The sequence below is a fragment of the Abramis brama genome (genome assembly GCF_963993115.1).
Source record: "Abramis brama genome assembly, chromosome: 16".
Taxonomy (NCBI): Eukaryota; Metazoa; Chordata; class Actinopteri; order Cypriniformes; family Leuciscidae; genus Abramis; species Abramis brama.
In genome coordinates, this window is record NC_139978.1 from 19,779,727 (window position 1) to 19,799,706 (window position 19,980).

At 37.4% G+C, this 19,980-nt stretch overlaps 1 protein-coding gene across 1 annotated transcript in view; it reads right to left on the reverse strand.

Annotated features, from left to right (window-relative positions):
* Positions 1–236: 236 nt before the first annotated feature.
* oxct1a (3-oxoacid CoA transferase 1a) overlaps positions 237–19,980 on the reverse strand; it is a 57,391-nt gene continuing 37,647 nt past the window's right edge. Inside the window, exons 14-17 of the mRNA XM_084087452.1 lie at positions 10,593–10,682; positions 5,176–5,256; positions 923–1,024; positions 237–727 (exon numbers count right to left, since the gene is read on the reverse strand). Of these exons, the coding sequence (XP_083943578.1) occupies positions 692–727; positions 923–1,024; positions 5,176–5,256; positions 10,593–10,682 (309 nt within the window). The 3' untranslated portion in view covers positions 237–691. The remainder of the gene's footprint in view (positions 728–922; positions 1,025–5,175; positions 5,257–10,592; positions 10,683–19,980) is intronic.

Consider the following 19,980-nt stretch of genomic DNA (forward strand, 5'->3'; position numbering starts at 1 on the left):
ATTTCAAGTTGTTACAACAATTTCACGTGAAGTCTCCGGTGCGAAGGTAATAGGGAAGAAGAGAAACACTGCTTTGCGGATAGGTGGAAGTTAACTGACGTCATTGTGAAAAGAACCTATTCTGCTTAACATCTTTTGTGTTCCACTAAAGAAATTAAGTAATAACTTTAAAACAATATGAGGGTTTAACAATAAACTGCAGTACATGAATATAAAAACACAAGATGTTTCATTAATGATGTTTCATTAATAGACATTTATTGCTTAGTTCAAATATGTACACACTGAACAGAACATTTAAGGCCTTAGACCTGTAAAGTTAAATTTAATGGCAATTGTGTTTTAATTATGAAATGTAGATGGATTGTTTTGTGTGATTAAACACAATACTTCTTGTTTAACCTATTGACAATATTCTGTATTCAATATTCTAACAAAACATTTGCTTTTACTAAATAAATTGATGTTGCTAAAACAACAATTATTCAGGCTATTGCACATTCAAGGACTTTATTTGAACAGATGAAGTTACTGTGATGGCTCAATGGCCTTTTTAAATATGCGTTTTAAATATGTGAAATGTCCTAGCAAATCTTCAGTTGAAGACCTAAAAGTAGTTGAGTTGGGGATTTAAAAAGTGTTTGGTTTCCGTCTGCAGTCCGAACAAAATTAAGCATTTTTCCGAAATGTGTTAAATTTGCTGCATTGCTTTTAAGTTAGGAGAGACCTGTTTGAAGAAAAAAAAAGAAAAAAAAAAGAAGTCAAAGTTATGAACTTGTATTCTGGATGATGATTCATTAAAGCATTAAAGGGCTTTATTTGTTGTTAAATGGATTTTTGGGCAATGGATACTACATAAAGTATGGTGCAAAGTGTTCAATTTTATTAACTGTTTGTGTAATTCATCAGTTGTGTCATTCACCTCGAAGTCTGTCCCGGTGCATTTTTTAATGTCAGCTGGTGTCAGACCCTCCCAAACCTCAATCAGGGTTAAACCTTTGTTCTTGTCCACATCGAATACCGCCTGGAGAAGAAAGGACAACAATGTGACCATGACAGAAGTGCCATCAAATGTGCAGCCATGTGTAAATTAACTCTTCTGACCTTGAGGATGTGGTTAGACAGGGTAGAGAAATGCAATGTAGTGAAAAAAAAAAACCCCACAGAAAAGGCACTTTGTGATGTAATGAAATAAAAACATGTTTCTGTCAGAAAACCAAGGAATTTAAACCTGGAAATAGTTCTGATGAAAAAAAAGGAATATTACATATTTCCAACTTTGCACTATTTCTTGGTCACTATTAAAGTAATTTTGTGAACTCCTTCGTACAGATCGTCAGATGTTCTTGCTTTCACTGAACCTCTAGATGCTCTTTGGATCAAATCATGCTTGAGAAAATGGTCATATATATATAGTCTCTGTAGTCTCATTACACCCAGTACCTGTGGAGCACAACCTGCCATGGGCAGAACGCTTGCTGTCGCTTCACCTTGAGCCTGCTGTCTCTGTATCCTCTCTTCCATCTGAATGAGAGGCTCTAATTGCTGGAGGATTTGCTTGGGTGTGTAACAATGCAGACGATAGCATTAATCTACCTGCCAGTGTCCCAGCCGTAAACTCTGACAGTCCAAAAAATGTTTCTCTCCTCAGAGATATTGTGCTGCATGATTGTTTTGTTTTTTTTCAACAATCAGGGGAAGGCAAATTGAACAGTCAAATATGGCAAGATGGATGGCGTAATCACATCACAGCTTGCCAGCAATGTTTCTATAAAAACTTCCATTGCTGGAGATATGCGTGCTGCTGAGATGACAAGTTGCAAATTGGCAGAGAAAGCCACTTTTAGATTAATATTCATTCTAGGAAACAATGTTTGCCCTGTATTAGTTACATTTCTAGGACAACACATGAAGAGCATCTTATAACAATAAGTTCATTAACTAACATATGAATCACATACGGTTAAGTTTCATTCATTGGCTTGAACAGTTGCTCTTTCTTTGTAATATTTTTGTGGGAGGTTCAAAAAGACAGCTTAACCCTCATGTTCTTCTGAGAGTGACTTTACAGTCTTTATGTTTGGGGTCAACAGTAATTTTGAAATGTAGGGTACAATGGGGTTAAAGGCTCCACTGGGTAAAAGTCTCCTTTGATTTTATTTTCCTCTAAACCACTAGACGGCACAAAAACTTGCCATAGCACTTTCCAAAACATCTGCTTTTCAAGATGCACGTGGAAATGATCTGATCCTTCACTGAAAAAAAAGATTTTTACTGCTTGTTCAAATTGCTTAGTTAAAATGAGCTTAAGCAAAACAATTGCTATACATTTTGTCCTAACTTAATTTGATTGTGTTCAATCTGCTTAAATATATGTAAAATTTAATTTTACTTAATCCGTTTGTGTTGGATTACATGAATGATTTGTGATGCATTAATTAAAACTGGGTGGTGCTTGTTAGTTCCCAGCATGCTTTGCATATGGCTGAATTAAGAGAGAATCAATGTTGGAATTAAGTGTTATTTTATGTGTTTTTGAGGAAATGAGAAAAGGGGAAGACTTCATAGTGTGTAATTGTGTTTAATGTTCAATTACATTGGAATTATTTGAACCATTTAAATTACAGTGAGTTACCATTGTGGAGAAGAGTGGAACATTTGGTTAGGCTGTGGACTGATTCAGTTATATTTAACTGCTTTGGCTGAAGGAGCATGTAACTCTTAGCATTTAAGATGCTAATAAGTGTAGTAATTCAATATTACTACTAGCTATGGTCTTGTAATTCAAATGTGAGACACTAAAAGATATTAAATCTTATAGGATGAATGTATATATGAATTTGAATACCTGAATCATGTCAGGGAGTCTTCTGAAATTCACTTGAGACTACTTAATTGGGTCACTTAAAATGATTACATTCCATGATGTTCAAGTTACATGAACAAATTACGTTTGTTTAACTTAATAGATTCATGTGGGACCGACGTGCACTATTAAATCACGTAAATCCAACACACTTTTTTTTTCAGTGTTGACGCGATCGCGGGCATCAGCGCAAAGTTGATTCTGTGCTAATTTGATCTAATATTTAATGTGTTTTTTTAACAGTGTTGTAGATTTAAGTAGCAAACGAGATTCACTAAAAAATTAGTGAATATATTTTGAGACAAATGTCTTCTTAAGGATTTTCATTTTTGAAGAAGAAGAAGAAGAATATGTAAAAGTATGGTATTAAAGGCGCCCCTGCTGTTGGGGCGAAAGGCACAATAATTAACATGATAATGCTGACTTTTCCATTTCAGATAGTAAATATCATATATTAAGTTGGGTGTCCACCTTAGAGATAATCACCATATTTATAATAATGAAACCATCATATTTAAAAAATATGATATTAATCATATCATATAATAAAATATGATTTAATGTTACTACTGTAAATCTATATTAAATTATTATAGGATCTCATTCAATGCTTTCAGAATCATTAAAATAAAATATAATCAAATATTTCAATTAAAATATTTCAAATAAATGTTCTTTTGAACTTTCTATTAGTCAAAGAACCATTTAAAAACCACAGCACAATAATTTTCAACACTGATAATGATAAGAAATGTTTCTTGAGCACCAAAGCAGCATATTATAATGATTTCTGAAGGATCATGTGACACTGAAGCTTTGCCATCACAAGAATGTGTTACATTAAAAAAAAAAAAAAAAAATTAAATATATATATATATATATATACATACACATAAAAAGATAAGTAATTTTAAATTATAATAATGTTTCATGATATTACTGTTTTTACTGTATTTAATCAAAGAAATACAGCCTTGGTGAACATGAGACATATTTTCAAAAACATAATTTTTTTAGTGTTATTCAACAAAATAATAACCAACAACAGGGTGTAAATTACCAAATGAAGATGATAACTAAATAAGTAATATGATAACTAAACTATATACATTATATATATTACAGTTGTTGTATGGAACAGCCATCAGAAAATGTTAACGTGCAAATTAATCTGTAATATCCGAGACCCCAAACAGACAAAATATAACATTTTGTTATTATGATACTTAGTGGCTTTTTCTAATCTTAAGAGGACTGATTACAAAGAACTGATTATAATTTCAACTTGATAACATTCCTCTGTTATCATGTTGAAATTATAATCAGTTCTTTGTAATCAGTCCTCTTAAGATTAGAAAAAGCCACCAAGTATCAAGCAGATACTTCATGTTTCTTGAGCTACTACAGCAGCCTTGGGGTCTCGCAGAACATGAAGGTTAAACATCCGAGCGGTTCTTATTACCAGGGCTGAAGCACAGCTTGTTAGGCTGACAGACAGGGGCTATGTTAAACAGCAGGGTGGCATGACAAACACAGGCTGAATAGAAGGTGGTGGCAGTGTAGCTGGAGAGCTCTAACCTTTATAAATGTTGACAGAATCCTTTCATTAGAAACCACGTTGTGCGACTGTTACAAAAGCAAACGCTGGCAAAGCATATAATGAGGAAGTAGGGGACAGAGAGAAGACTAAAAGGTAAGGAGGGGAGGAAGGCAGGTAAGACTGCTGTTCTACAGTTCAGTGATAACACTGGTGAGACGAGAGGCCGGCTCGACGAGTGCCAGCTGTATCATTCAAGAGCCCCTGGACCATCTCCTAAGGCTTATTTGATGAGATGAGAGGACAAAAAAATCCTTACTCTCCACAATCCAGCTGTGATTTTCCCAGCTCTCCGATCCTTGGCCATGTGGCAGGGCTGATAATATTATTAAGTAACATTCACATTAAAGAGCTCTGTGTTTGAAAAAATATGTTGATGTGTAATGCCGCTCCGATCAGGAGATTTGATTAGGGTTGGTCCGATAATTAGATTTCCATTTTCTACTGCCTATGTGCAGTGTCATAACAATTGGTCATGTCCCTTTATGTCTTCGCACATAAGTTAAGAGAAAAGAGCAAAGCCATTTTCAAAGCTTTTCACTGTGGTGACTGAAGTTTAATCCGAGGCTGATTCGGTATATTGATGAAGTGATAAGCTGCTGAATAGATGACATTTATTCTGTACCAGAAGAGACTGGTGTGGGCTGTTAATTAAAGCAGTCTCCTAATGCTAAAAGGGTAAAAACCATGAATGTTTTATACCAAAACTCACCTTTTCTGTGATTATACGGTCCACACACTGTTTTCCGGTCAGAGGCAGATTGCATTTCTCCATGATCTTGTGTTTATCACCCTACGAAATACATCAAATAACAAAACAAAGACTATAAAATATACTGTAGAACAAATCAAAAAATAAAATGTCTTTCAATCCATATAAATAAATATATAAATTGGGCTGTCAGTAGATCATTTTTTTAAATTGTGATCACAACCTTTTGTGCGTTTGATGAATCATGAAATTAAGCATACACCATTTATCTTGTTTAACACGTTCATTTGTTCATCATCTGCTGTATCCATCAAAGTAAACCAGGTGATTCTCACAAAACTGTATTTTCTGCTATCTGCTTTCAAGGTAAATTGAAGTGTCTTTCCAAAAGAACAGCAAATAACCAAATTATGCATACCTACTACAGTACACGGATTCATGTAGAATTACTAAACGCAGCAACATACTCATGATGACAAATCAAAACATTATCCTGAATGTGTGTGGAAACAACGTGAATGTACTGAAATGTGTTTGTGCATAAATACAATGTGCGATCAGTGAGTCAAGAGTGCACATACAAGGTTTGTTTGTGCATCCACATAACGGACTTACTGTAAAGGGACGGTCACTGCGCTGTTCGTTCTATTGACTTCCATTCAAACGCATGCGAATGCGTCAGACCGGAAACGCAAGCTCATGCGAAAAGTTTTTGCATTTCGCTGCGTTCCAAAGTTCAAGTTTGGTGAACTCTGTGCTGCGAATTCATCCTCATCCATCAAAACTTTACTAGCGAGACGCTGGTTTGCTTTATCCAGCCAAGAAACGTAATTTGCATATCTTCTGGCCAGCGGTTGGATGTTTTGACGTTCCGTTCAGTCTGTATTTCACACAGCGCAATGCTTGAGTGCTCACACTCTTCAGAACAAAACACAATCTGACAGAGCTCCCGTTAAAGGGTTAGAATAGACATTTTCCGCCTACCAGGGTTACAGGTGCTCGCGCCATTGTAGATGCTCAGTGATAAACTCCAGACTTCTAAGATTATGCTAATGATGCAATTTCACATGCTTCAGTAATTTATTTGTCCAGTGGTATGATTCTTACTTCAACACGAAGGATCCCGGGTTCTAAACTAGACTTCTAAACAAGTCTTCTAAAGTTCGAAACGGGTTAGACCGCATACAGTCTATAACTTTTAATATAGCAAGCACAATTGCTAACATACACTGCCATCTAAACTATTTTAAGGATTTTGAATTAATCGCATGCGTTAACTTTGACAGCCCTAATATTAATACATAATAATGAGGACTGTCGATCACCAGGGTCAGCTAAAATTCAAGATTTAAGAATTCACTGCCTTTCAGTTCATTAAATGGAATTGTCAAGATAGATAAGAAGTCAATTTTTAGTAATTTAGTAATATAATAGTAAAAAAAAAATACTTGGATAATACATTTTTGTACATTTTTAATTTACACTACATTCCATTTTGATTATAAATTTGAATTTCAATTCTGCATGGTCAATTTAGAATTTAGATTTAGAAATTAAAAGTAAAAAAGGAATTCTCAATTGAATCCTGAAATTAAATTCATCCTCCACTCAGCCAGTGGGTAGGCTACAGAAAACACTCAAAGCTAGCTGTGTTCATCATTGACCGTAATGGATACACTGGCCCAGCCGACTCCATGTTCTTTTGGATCAGGAGATAATAATTAGATAGTTGATGGTGGTTAATTCTACTCATGTCCAGAGAGCTCATCCCACCAGGGGCAGGCAGCTGGCCCTGTTAGCCTTCCCACGGGGCAGCCACTGCCAGCAGAGGCAAGGCAAGGGCAGCATGTGAACAGCAGCCATATCTTTCTATGCCCATCCCTCTTGTCTTTCACTCCATCTCTGCCTGGGCTAATGCGATCTGAGGAGTGTGAAGGGAATTATGTCACCACCTTCATAAACGAGACTATTCGCGACCCTTGAACAAATTTAAGCACATTTCACAGATGGAAACACTGAACTCTGACAGATTATTGAGCAACGGTGTCATTTATGTTCAATAGGGTGTTTTGATGATGGACATAGCAAAGCATCCAAATCTATGCTTGAATGTTTTTTTTGTTTTTTTTCACTAATTTTATTAAAACTTGAAGATTTCATTTGAGGCAGCTTCTTTACAGCATGTGAGTTGAACTGAAAAACTGCAAATGCACTGGATATACTACTAAAGCTGTACCTAAAGAACTGTTTAACGGAATAGTAAAGAGCACCCTCGCGTCGTTCCAAACCGCATGCTTTCAAAGGTTTTTGAAGAATCTTTACAGAGCTCATTCCATTCAATCACAGTTCATAAGACTGTCAAGCTACAAAATGGCACCATAAAAGCAGCAGAAAATGTAGTCCATGTGACTCATGCAGTATATTACAAATCTTCTAAAGCCATACAAAGCTATTGAAAGGCTTCAAAAAATTTGAAATATAAAGCATGACACCATGTCTACACCGGACACCACCGTTTCCACAGTTAGAGGCTGTCTACACTAGACGCGAAAAAGCGACCATTGCAAATCCATTTGTTCTTCGTGTCAGAAGTAGCGCAATCGCTTTAAGTACGTCTGAAATATAACGGGGCATCAGTTTACTGTCAAGAATTGGTGGCATCCAGTGTAGACAGGATCGCAGATTATAATGGGCTCTATTTGCTTTTGTCGCATCGCACCGCTCGCGACTGGTGACAATGTGTAAGACAATTTTATGATACTTTCATGATGCTTTCTTGTAGGGATTCACCAATATTAAAACTGTGGTCGACACCTTTAAACCTATAGTTATTTTCATGTCATGGCCAAAAATTTATAAATTAACACTATTAAAATTCTATACTATTTTGTCTAAATACATTAAAATATTTTTTTTCAGATGTTACTTGGTGTAAACAGTGGCAGATACCATTTGTACCTCAGTGTATTGTAACAACAGTGTGCAATAATAACAGCATTTTCAATTAAAATTATATTATTTATTAAAATCATAAATGGATGCTGAATTATTGGGACATTACTTGTCCCTGTCCCTCTTCCTCTCCCCTACCCATAACCCTACCAGTTAAACACTTGATTCCCACTATTATATACCCGTTAGGCACTTTATTTCCACTTTTCGAATATTTTCTTTGTTTTATTTAAAATGAATGCCTCTTCGAACTGATATGCGATGGAAAAAGGCAGATTCGAACTTCGGTCAGTCGTGACTAGCGCCAACAACCAGATTTCTTTTCTAATTTTGTCTGGCTCAATCAGACAATGGTGGGCGGAGTTAGTATATATACCCTTTGCCAACAAGAAGGGCTATTTATTTGCACTTTATGTAAATAGACACTCAGAAAAATAAAACCCTAAAAAATAAAATCAATTATTTTAAATGCTAAAGGTGAATTTAGGCATTATAACATTAAGAATTATATGCAGTATGAAAAATGGATATTCATTTTTTAAATTTGCTAAAGATTATGGTGTATTGTGTAAAACATTGTTTAAAGATGAACTTTAAGTGAGCCTTAATCTAAATGTAAAAACAGAGGAAATGAGAATGCAAATATCCAATATCTTAAGTCTCTAAACCAGGCAATAACCAATAAGGTTACCGATGTGTTGTGCATCCCTAGTTTGTCTGTTTGTTTTTTGTTGTTTTTTTTGTGCTGTTTGGAGCCCCTGGTAACTATAAACTGTATGGCAAAAAATATATTTTGTGAGTAAATAATGATAGAATATTCATTTTTGGGTAACTATCAGATTGGAAATATATGAGGCATATACCACTGACACTGTCTGCAAAGCTGAAAGCTTCTCAGAATAATGACGCCTCTCCAACTGTCTGCTTAGGGAAAAGAGATTCTGTCACTCACAGGAAATAATGATGCCCTTCTCACAGGGAATACGTGCCATGCAATGAGAATCATTAAAACTGATTGATGCAATCATCACTTCCTTCTACATTTAAAACAAACTACTCAAAGGAATTACAACAAATACCACATTGTATCTTCGCAAAATGATGTTCAATGCAATATATTTTGGTCTTATACCTTTAATCTTCAAGAGCTGATTTGCCATCCTCTCAAGGGAAAGAGACATCACTTATTTAACCTTTCTAAGCAGTGTTCCAAAAGTGCTGACATTTAAAAAAAAAAAAAGGGTTTAAATTGGGATTTCCGAGGTGGGGAAAGAGTTCCAATTTAGTGGTGATTCTGGTGACCTAGAAAGGTACTACATGACATGGATAAATATACAAATATGACTAATACCTATATGATGTCGGTCCAGTGGTATGATTCTTACTTCAACACGAAGGATCCCGGGTTCTAAACTAGACTTCTAAACAAGTCTTCTAAAGTTCGAAACGGGTTAGACCGCATACAGTCTATAACTTTTAATATAGCAAGCACAATTGCTAACATACACTGCCATTTAAAGGTTTGGGGTCAGTAAGATTTTTTTCAAATGTTTTTTGAAATAAATCTCTTATGCTCACCAAAGCTGCATTTTATTTGATCAAAAATACAGTAAAAACAATAGTATTGTGAAGTATTATTACAATTAAAAATGACTGTTTTCCATTTTAATCTATTTTAAAACTTAATTTTACTCCTGTGATGCAAAGCTGAATTTTCAGCATCATTACTCCAGTCTTCAGTGTCACATTATCCTTCAGAAATCATTCTAATATGCTGATTTGGTGCTCAAGAATTATCAATATTAAACAGTTGTGCAGCTCAATAATTTTGTGGAGACCGTGATAGACTTTTGTAGGATACTTTGATGAATAGAAAGCATTTTTTGATCAGCAGTTTGCATTTCAACAATTTAAAAGTCTTTACTGTCACTTCTGATCAACTGAATGCATATTTGATGAATAATTTCTTTCAAAAAGAAAAGAAAAACATTTGAAGGAAAGTGCATATATTGGAAATGACACACTTTTAGCAGTATTATACTTTTTCAATTTGCTACTGCTACGAGGAAAGCATAAATATGTAATGAATTTTTGTAATGAAGGTTCTTTTTGAAGTCGTCACTAAGTCACTGGAGATGGAATGCGTGTACTGCCGGAATGTCATTCTGGATCATTCCGGCCAAATTGAACCCCTGCTTATAACAGCACCAGACCACTTTATTGTTTGTTGTTCTGCTTGTCTTAATTAGAAACATTCCAGAATGGCTTTCAGTTGCTCTGTGACATGCTTTGCAAATTATTCCAAAATAATACGGCTTCTTTTGGAACTAATTTCATTAGCAGAGCACAAATAGGCATCCACATTGTGTCTGAAATGCAAGTTACACTATTATTTACAAACTGCTAACAAATTCAAATGCAATATAGAAAGCCAGCATAACGCAGTCTCATATGATTACACCTACCTTAGCAGAGTGCTCCATTGTAACAACCACTTTAGTTCCAGCACTGGCCACTAGATCCATTGCCCCTCCCATGCCTTTCACCATCTTACCCTGAAGGGAACATACAAAAAAGATGTTGCAAGAAATGAGCAACACACACATGTACTTCAAAATACATTGTTACGTTACAAACACAGAATATTTCAGGTTGTATGAAACAAATGAGACAATTAAACAATTAAAATGAAATCCTACAGTGGTCTATGTGTTTTAGTTCAATTCAAGGTGGACATAAAACCTCGGTCAGGTTTGTTCTGGAGGAGATTTGAAAGGGCATTGTTGCTAGGAAACCATAAACCTGATTACCTATGGCTGGAGTCACTTAACAAAAGGGCCTTTTCAGTGACGCTGATTTTATTGCTTTTTCACAAACATGCATGAATGCAGACACATGCACAAACACAAACTGGGCACACGGATGCTAAGAAATCCATGAGGAGTACATGTGTTAACACAACGTCTGATAATGACACTTGTTTTTGCCTTGTAGATTTTACTTCGGTTTTGAATGCATCAACACAACATTTCCTGCTGTCCCTGAAGCAACACATTAAGCCAATGCCTAAATATTCTGCCATTCCTCTACGAAAAATGAATCTTTTCCAGTGCCTTGACCGTTCATGCTTACTGGTCCCCTGTAGTGTCATTTTACAGCAATTTCCAAACTCTATTTTATAGGCTATGGGAATTCATTTAAGAAAATGTCTTCTGCTGTTTCTCTAAGTATTCGGCTTGAGCTCAACCAGCATGATCTCCTTCAGTCTCCAACAGAGACAGACACACTTGAAATGCTTGAGTAGAATCTCAATAAAGAGAGGTGAATATAAATCTAATACCTAGTCTTGATGGGTTTTTCCTACTACAGGTGTCGGATACGGTGGAATGCCTAATAAAAATGTATATTATGAACAATATTAATAGAATTATTTTTCATTATAAGTCTCTTTATATTAATGGCAAGATATCACAGGATCCTAATATGTGGCAAAATTATGATGATGTCCTTAATAGACCTAAATACAGGTTTATGAAAAGTCATTCCTGTTTATGTGCTGGGCAAATCTTATGGAGTTTTTACACTGCATGGTACGGCTCGGTACGGCAATGTACGGCTCGCTTCTCTTTTCCACTGCGTGGGAAGACTCAGCACGGCACGGCTCGGTTTGCTTTTCCACTGCAGTTAGTACCGCTTCAAATTTGGGTGGGATTATAGACTGATCGTTATAGTTGCGCCACCTACTGTCGTGACATCATCCGCTCCTCCTCTCCTTGGCTACCAACGAGAGGAACGTCTGCACCTCGTCTACTGACCACGATTCAGCCATTTCTTTTTTCAAGTTGTGTGTTACAGACATTTAAAGCAAGTTGTTTAAAAAAGTTGTGTGAACAAATGATACTGCGGTGGCTGTTGCTGCTAGCGGGTTTGGTGTCTTGTTTTGCAAATCCAATGATGCTGGTAGTGACGATTCTCTCTGACCAATCAGTGATCTGCAGTGTTTACACGTCACATTTTAGAACCGGTACGGCACACTTGGAACCTCAACCAAGGTGGTACTATTTAAGTGAGCCATACCATGCAGTGGAAAAGCGCCAAACAGTGAGCCGTACCATGCAGTGGAAAAGCGTCATTGGGGGGTTTCACACTGGGCACGTTTGCCACGGTCTAAATCTGAGTGTATTTGTTTTAGGCACCCCCGCAGCGATGGTCTGGTTTTACACTCCCTCGATTCTATCAAACCCTGGTGCCTTTGCGTTCATCTCACGTCATCACAAACATGCATTGCGAAGAAAACAGAACTCTGGTGAACGACACTTGTGTACTGTATGTGTGTTGCATGGAGGCAGCTTTCTGCTGCTTGCAAACGAACTCTATTGTGGAGAAAGCTGACTGCGAGCCATTCATTTGCAGCTCAGATTGCGCTCACTCTGCACGAATACACTGCACGCTCACTCTTGCTTGTATCCGAGGTAAATCATCACCACTGTCATTCCTTACGTGTGTTTTGTTGAACTAATGACGTCATCATCAGCTAAAACGCATGGACATGTTAAGGCTGGCCCACACTAAAAGATTTTTAATATGTGAGAGACCACAAACATAACGATACAACAGTTTTGTTCCTATATTGAGTAGAGTACATGCCACATACTAACAGATTCAATTCACAAACAACCAGATTTCTCGACTGTGAAAAAGGGAAATCTCGAAAAACCTCTTGCGGTTTCCAAACGTGACTTTACAGAGTAAACAAACATGGCGGACAATGGGCAAGAAGAAATGGCGATAGTGTTTGGACTGCTTTTTACAGAAAGTTTGCGGGAAAAAAGAAAAAGGCTTGGATGAAGTCTTCCGTCAGCACGCTTTAGATAGAAATTAGAAATTTAATAGAAATGTTCAAAAGGTAATAATGTTGTAATAAAAATGGCAAAAGCACAACTAAATTGATAAAAAAAACTACAATTAAAATGAACACAGAAAATATAAAAATAAAAGCTAAACACTAACAAATATTAAAATATTAATAAACACTATAATAGACAAACACAAATTTTCACAAATTTCTCAATTGTTAATTGACAGATAAGTTGCAGATCTTCAGTGTAGTTCTTCAAAATCTTTCACATGCATGCGGTTTACATTACAAGCTCAGTGTAGTCTTTAAAGTTCAATGTTTCTTTTGAACTGGCATCATTTTGTTATATTTCATTTTTTATTAGTATTTAAAGACTAATATTAGTTCAAAACTAGTTTTAAGCAGTATTTTAATTGCAATCCAAATTAATTTTTGTGAGGTATTCATTGAAATGTATCTTGATGTAGTTGCTGATACATATGCCCTACATATGGCTTTCTTACAACTTAATAACAATAGAAAATAAGTGGTGCCATATGGTTCACAAATTACATCAAATGACGTAAATGGATATGCAACTTGAACTGTCATTTTGTCAGATGATGAATCATAATGCATTAACCAGTAAAAATGGTCCAAGAGTCTATCTCAAACCACCAAGTGCAAATCAATCAATCAACCGTCAAGCTCTTATCATCACTGTTGGCTGTTACCACAGAGAGCTTGACAAGCATTCAAATAAATAACTGGGAGCAAAGTGGAAAGGAAAAGGTCCAAGTGCAAACACCTGCATGGGCTTTTTTTTTTTCTTCATTTATGCAGTCTTTGAAGGAGGCACATTCTGGGAGGAGAGCTGTTTACACGTTGGGAAAGTGCCACATGGAAGTGCTGTGTGGGTGTGTGTGTGTGTATATATGTGTTGAGGGGATTTTTCACATGAAAAAAACCCGCAACTTTAGTGGACAGCAGACTGAGTTTCCATGACAACTTATCAAATATTTCCCCTGTAAATCACACTATCCTTGAATTTCATGCCTACTGATGAAGACAAGAAATTATGCCCTTCACTTCAGGCAATTTCCTTTTGTCGGCTTGCGTCCTTATCCGCTCCTCTAAACTCATTCTCTCCTACACAAACTGGCTGGACATTTAAATGTGTGGTGATTCAACAGTGGCTGGCGTTAATGCCGTTTCCTAGACAACAAATGAAGCGCCAGTGACAGTGTGACAAAAGGCTGTGTAGTTTAACAGAGCTGAACATCTGCAGACAACTGAATAAGTCTTCATATCTTGAAGGACCTGTGAACTTTCATGTTCTTTCTTTTTTTAAACTATTAACCAGAAACATAACCTTTTGGCAAGGTGGCTTGCCTCTGTGCAGCATATAACCTGCTGTCACTTCCTAATTATATATCAAGAAGTCCAAAAAAAAGTAGTTAAAAGGCATAAAATAAATTTATAAATTAAAATAAATTTCCAAAAATATTCCAAAAAATTAAATTCCATCTTCATTAACCTCATCATGCTCCAAACTTGACATTTTCTTCTGTGAATCGCTAAATAACATAAACTGATTAGCCGCAACAACAAAAAAACACCTGCCTAATATCGTGTAGGTCCCCCTGTGCTGCCAAAACAGCTCTGATGCGGACTCCACAAGACTCTTGAATGTGTCCTGTGCTATCTAGCACCAAGACATTAAGGGGCTATCGAGGGGTGTACCTGGTCTGCAACAACCTTTAGGTACATAAGTGGAACATGTCAAAGTAACATCCACATGCAGCCATCCACTTGATCTAAAAGAAAACTTGATTCATCAGACCAGGCAGCCTTTGCTTATTCAGCGTTTATTCATTGCTAAACGCATTGCATTGTTTATTCATTGCTCACGTGCCCATTGTAGGCGCTTTCGGCAGTGGACAGAGGTCATCATGGGCACTGTGACCAGTCTGCAGCTATGCAGCCCCAAACGCAGCAGAGAGTGATGCACTGGGTGTTCTTCCGCCTTTCTTAGTTAGTTCATGCGTTCATGACCTCAAGGCTAGATTATTGTAATGCTCTACTGGGTGGTTGCCCTGCATGTTGAATAAACAAACTCCAAATGGTACAAAACGCAGAAGCTAGAGTTCTTACTAGAACCAGGAAGTATGACTATTTTAGCCCGGTTCTGTCAACACTGCAGTAGCTCCCTATTAAACACTGTATACATTTTAAAATCTTTTGCTAATTATTTACAAAGCACTAAATGGTTTAGCCCCCAGTATTTGAGCGAGCTCTTAAAGTCCTTCACGTCTATTGCGATCTCAAAATTCTGGCCAGTTGATAATCCTTTTCCTATTTAGCTCCTAAACTTTGGAACAGCCTTCCTAGAATTGTTCGGGAAGCAGAAACACATCTCTTTAACCTTGCATACACATAATGCATAATCAATTTCTATTATTCAAATAAGTTAAATGATTGTTAGGTCAGCCGGAACCGGGAACACTTCCTGTAACACCCGATGTACTCGTTATATCATAAGAAGAATGGCTACTTCTATTATGGCTAATATGGCTAATATTACGCTAATATTAGTCTCTCTGTTTATCCCGAGGTTTACAGCCGGTAGTCAGCCAGATCCGGGCCGGAGGACCTGTGCCTTGACACAATGCATCCCTGAAGTGTCAGCAGAGTGTCAACTAGATTAGACAACTAGACCCTGTGAAGGCTTCATCGACATGACAGCCAGTGGCACTGATCCTCAACAAATCCATCTCCATACTGGCATGATGAATCAGATATTCAACCAGATGGAACTGGATTAAGTATTTTGAATGTTCCTATCCAATCTTACTTCTCACCTGTAATGCTGCCTGAATCATAATCTTGTACTGTTCGTTTGTTGGCCAGAGGATTTTACAATGGAAATGAATCAACACTGAACTTACTTAGGCTGGACAATGACACTATTTTCTTTTAGAGCTGCTGTACAGCCAAAACAAACTTTGTTGCATTATTTATATAAAAGTGAAAGTGAAAAGCGAGCACATTCAAAAGCTAAACTGACTCTCTTTGTAAAGAGAGAATAAGCTCTTTGACAGCGCGTTCCTCCTTCATCCCTGGTTTTGGCACCAGTGTAACACAATTCGATGTTGTGGGAAGAAGGAGGCGGGAACCGGCGAACATTCAAACACTTTTAATAAAATAAAAAAATACGAAAACGAAAGTAAAGATGGCAGGTCCTCACGGTCGACTGCCACCACACATAATAAAGCAAAACCGCAAATAAAATAGTCCAGGCCTGGTCCTCTCTCGTCCTTCACGATCGTCGCTCCTCCTTTTATTCTTCCGCTCCTCTGTGAGAGATACGAGACCGGTGCGTTGCACAGGTGTCGCTCATCAGCAATCACGCCACCGGCCCCACACCGTTCTCCCACGACCCTCGTCCTGCTCACAATGGCATGTGTCAAATTGACGTCCACATGAATGGCCGGACTCAGGGTTTCCCAGCAGAGCATTGTCCAGAGCATCCCACTCCCTCCTTGTTGTCCTCCCACAGTGAATCCTGGTGCCATCACTTCCCCAGGTAAACGGCGAGCTAGTACACAGCTGTCCACGTGATGTAAAACAATACGGGACTAATCGGACCAGACAACTTCTTCCACTGCTCCAATGTCCCATTTAGACACTGTGTGTTGACATATTCCTCCCATACCAATCATTAAAATTTTGTATGACTTGTGCTACAGTAGAGCTTCTGTTGGCTTGGACCAGACGGGATAGCCTTTGTTGCCCTTGTGCATCAATGAGCCTAGAGCACCCAACACCCTGTCACCCGTTTGTAGTTTGTCCCTCTCAGACCACTTTTGGTAAATTCTCACCACTGCTGACCGGGAGCAACACACAAGCCTTGCCGTTTCAGAGATAAAGCCGTCTCAGTCGCCCTCCCATAGCAATTTGGCTCTTGTCAAGAGTCAGATCTTTATTCTTGCCAATTTCTTCAGCATCCAACATGTTGATTATGATAACTTATTAATAACTTATTTAATATAATATTTTTATATATTAAACTTACTAACTTATTTAATATAAAAATTTGTCAAGATTAAATAAAATGTTAGCGTGATATTTCTATGTAATTAACTGTACTAAATAATGCATTAAATTGAAAGCCATGAACCATATAAAAGAGAACAAGATGCAGAGACTGAGCAGCTTATGTGGCCTTAAGTTCTGTCAGGAAATGGGTAATTTGAAGTGGACTATAATTTTGCGTCTGGGTTTGCTGAAAGGCTGTATGAGAGCCATTTCTGAATGAGGGTCAAGAGTTAGAGAGTCCCAACTCAGGTTTGTGCACATGAATCATCTTTTTACAAGAGAGTGTGTGGGTGTTGGGATGTGGAAGCAAGCGGGACTATTTCAGCTAGTTCAGAACATGTTCGACCCCCATTTTTTTGCATCAGTGTTGTACATTATAATTAAAGGCACATCGTGACTATAAAGCGAGGAATTTTTCCCTTTTTCATGTCCATAAAAAAAAAAGAAATAACAGCTTCACCATAAAAAAACAAGCAAAATCCTTCCTTTACCAATGAATGCCAACCAGTTCTTCTGAGAGCTCAAGGCTGATGTACATTTGTTTTTGGATTAAGCTGTCCTGGAACATTATGAATGCTAATTCAAAATCCCCTTTACCAATGCTTTAGGGGCATTTTCTGAGGACGCAATAGAGGCAGTGCGTCCTCCACAATCAACAGCACAAAAATAAAAATGAAATTTGATAGGTCAAAGTGGCAATTCACACTGCATGTGTTTTTGCACTGAAAAACATGAGACACTGGCAGTGGAATGAGAAAAAACAAAGCACGTTTTTTTAAAAGTTAAACTTCTTTTAACTTGAGTGCTGCTTCTTTAGAACTCCGTGTCAAGCGCAAAATGCTGCACAAGATGCAACATGAATTCTGCTGTTAACGTTCAAATGAATGCATGCATGCGTGACAGTTGACTCTCTATGTTCAGAACATTACCACAGGAATTCTGGTGGTGGTTTGGAAAGTGAGTAATGCATTGGTGATCTGTGTTTTAGCAACATGTCAGCTTGGTTAAATTAAATATTAACCTTCATACCTGTCACCATCATAACACCTGTGGTGCTTACAGAGGATTTGCTGACTAATGGTCTGAAAAGTGACAATTAATAATAACAGCTGAACAAGTTACCCACAAAAATCTCCCCAAAATAATAGCTCAATCTGCCACACCGCTGAGGAGAAGGAGAGCTGCTATCAGTCGATGAGCAGATGGAAGAGGAGGGGTTGAGTAATGTCCCCGTTCCTCTCTTGATAATATGAGTCTTCCAGCTCCAGGCCCTCTGGCTACATTACAGTCTGTTGTCCTTTTAGTCTTGAGAGGTGGCCGGGGAGCCCACAGTAATTGGAGGGATTATTGTGATTAGTCTGCCAGGCTTGTCTGATTCATTAAGAGTTTAAAGGCTAAAGACAGCTTAGAACAGCACACTCTGTGGCACTGCATGCAAATCAATTTATCTTTGATAATGTATCCTGATGTCCGCACAGATAGCCACTTACCTGAACATATGTTCATGAGAGAAGATGGATGGATGGATGGATGGATGGATGGATGGATGGATGGATGGAACTCGTTGAAGCTCTATTATAGGGGGACTGTAGCTTGATTGGTACAGCAAGGTACTAGCAACACCAAGGTCAGGTGTTTGATTACACTTTGTGTAATTTGATTACAAGTGATAAATTGTATACTCTGAATGCTCTGCCGCTGTCACTTTGGATAAATGCCTCTGAAAAATGCTTTAATTTAAATGTTATCAGCTCACAAATCCGTATGTTCGCCATCTCAGACACATTAACTAGCACATGTTTCATGAGCGTAATCTCTTTATATCAGTGTATGTTTCACATTTTGGCCTTATCAAAGTGCAAGTGAGGAGACTTAAAAAAAGCAAGGGACACAAAAAAGAGACGGGGAGGGGGAAAACAACACTGAAAGCAGAGTGCAGCTCATGGTCCATGTGTGCCAGTTTGCGAGAAATAACCTTCAAGCAAACTCGATAAGCGAGACGCGCAGAGGGCCGGGAGGCTGGGAGGCATCAGTCAGTGACAGGGCGAGGGCCCTGGAGAACTATAAATAACCCTGCAGAGATGTCTGCATGCAGGGCAGCTGTGTATCGACAGCCCCTCAACTGAGAGCAGGACCAGACGCCACAGGCGACAGCCAGCTGAAGAATGGCTCCAAAAAACCACAGCCAACATTGACTCTCATTAAGCCTTGGAAACCCTTTTAATAACCTAAAGGGAAGCAATGACTTTGGATTCAGGCCAATATAGCAGGCTAACAGACATGCAGACAATACTTGGATGACTGTAAGGAGTAGTACTGAACAATGTGAACGCAAGTAGACTAATAATGGGAAGGAAACTGCTTTGACATGCAGTGAGTCTGATTACCTGGAGCATATGTAAGCGTACACTGTATACTGTGCAATTCATTTGTTGAGTTTTACTAGTTTTATTTATTGTGGTTCTTTTAGTGGTCAAAGAAGTAGTTCTCAACTGGTGGATTGTGTCCCAAAAAGAGCCTAAATAAATACATAAATATACACACACACTAGATATATATATACATTTATGCTCAACAAGGCTGCATTTATTTGATCAAAAATACAATATATATGCATGTTTGTATGTATGTGTGTGTGTGTGTGTGTGTGTGTGTGTGTGTTTGTATTTTTTATATTATATACACATTATAGGAAAACACATTATATTAAAGAAAGTATAATAATAGTAATAGTAATAATAATAATAATAATAATAATAATACATTTACAAATATGGTTACTTTATTTATTTACTTTATAAAGTTACTTTATTTATTTAAACAGTACCTTGTTGGGTCATCACTAGTAAAATCTAAATGTAAAATCTGGATCCTGAAGTAAAAAAAAAGTTAAGCATCTTGTTATGCAAAAGAATTGT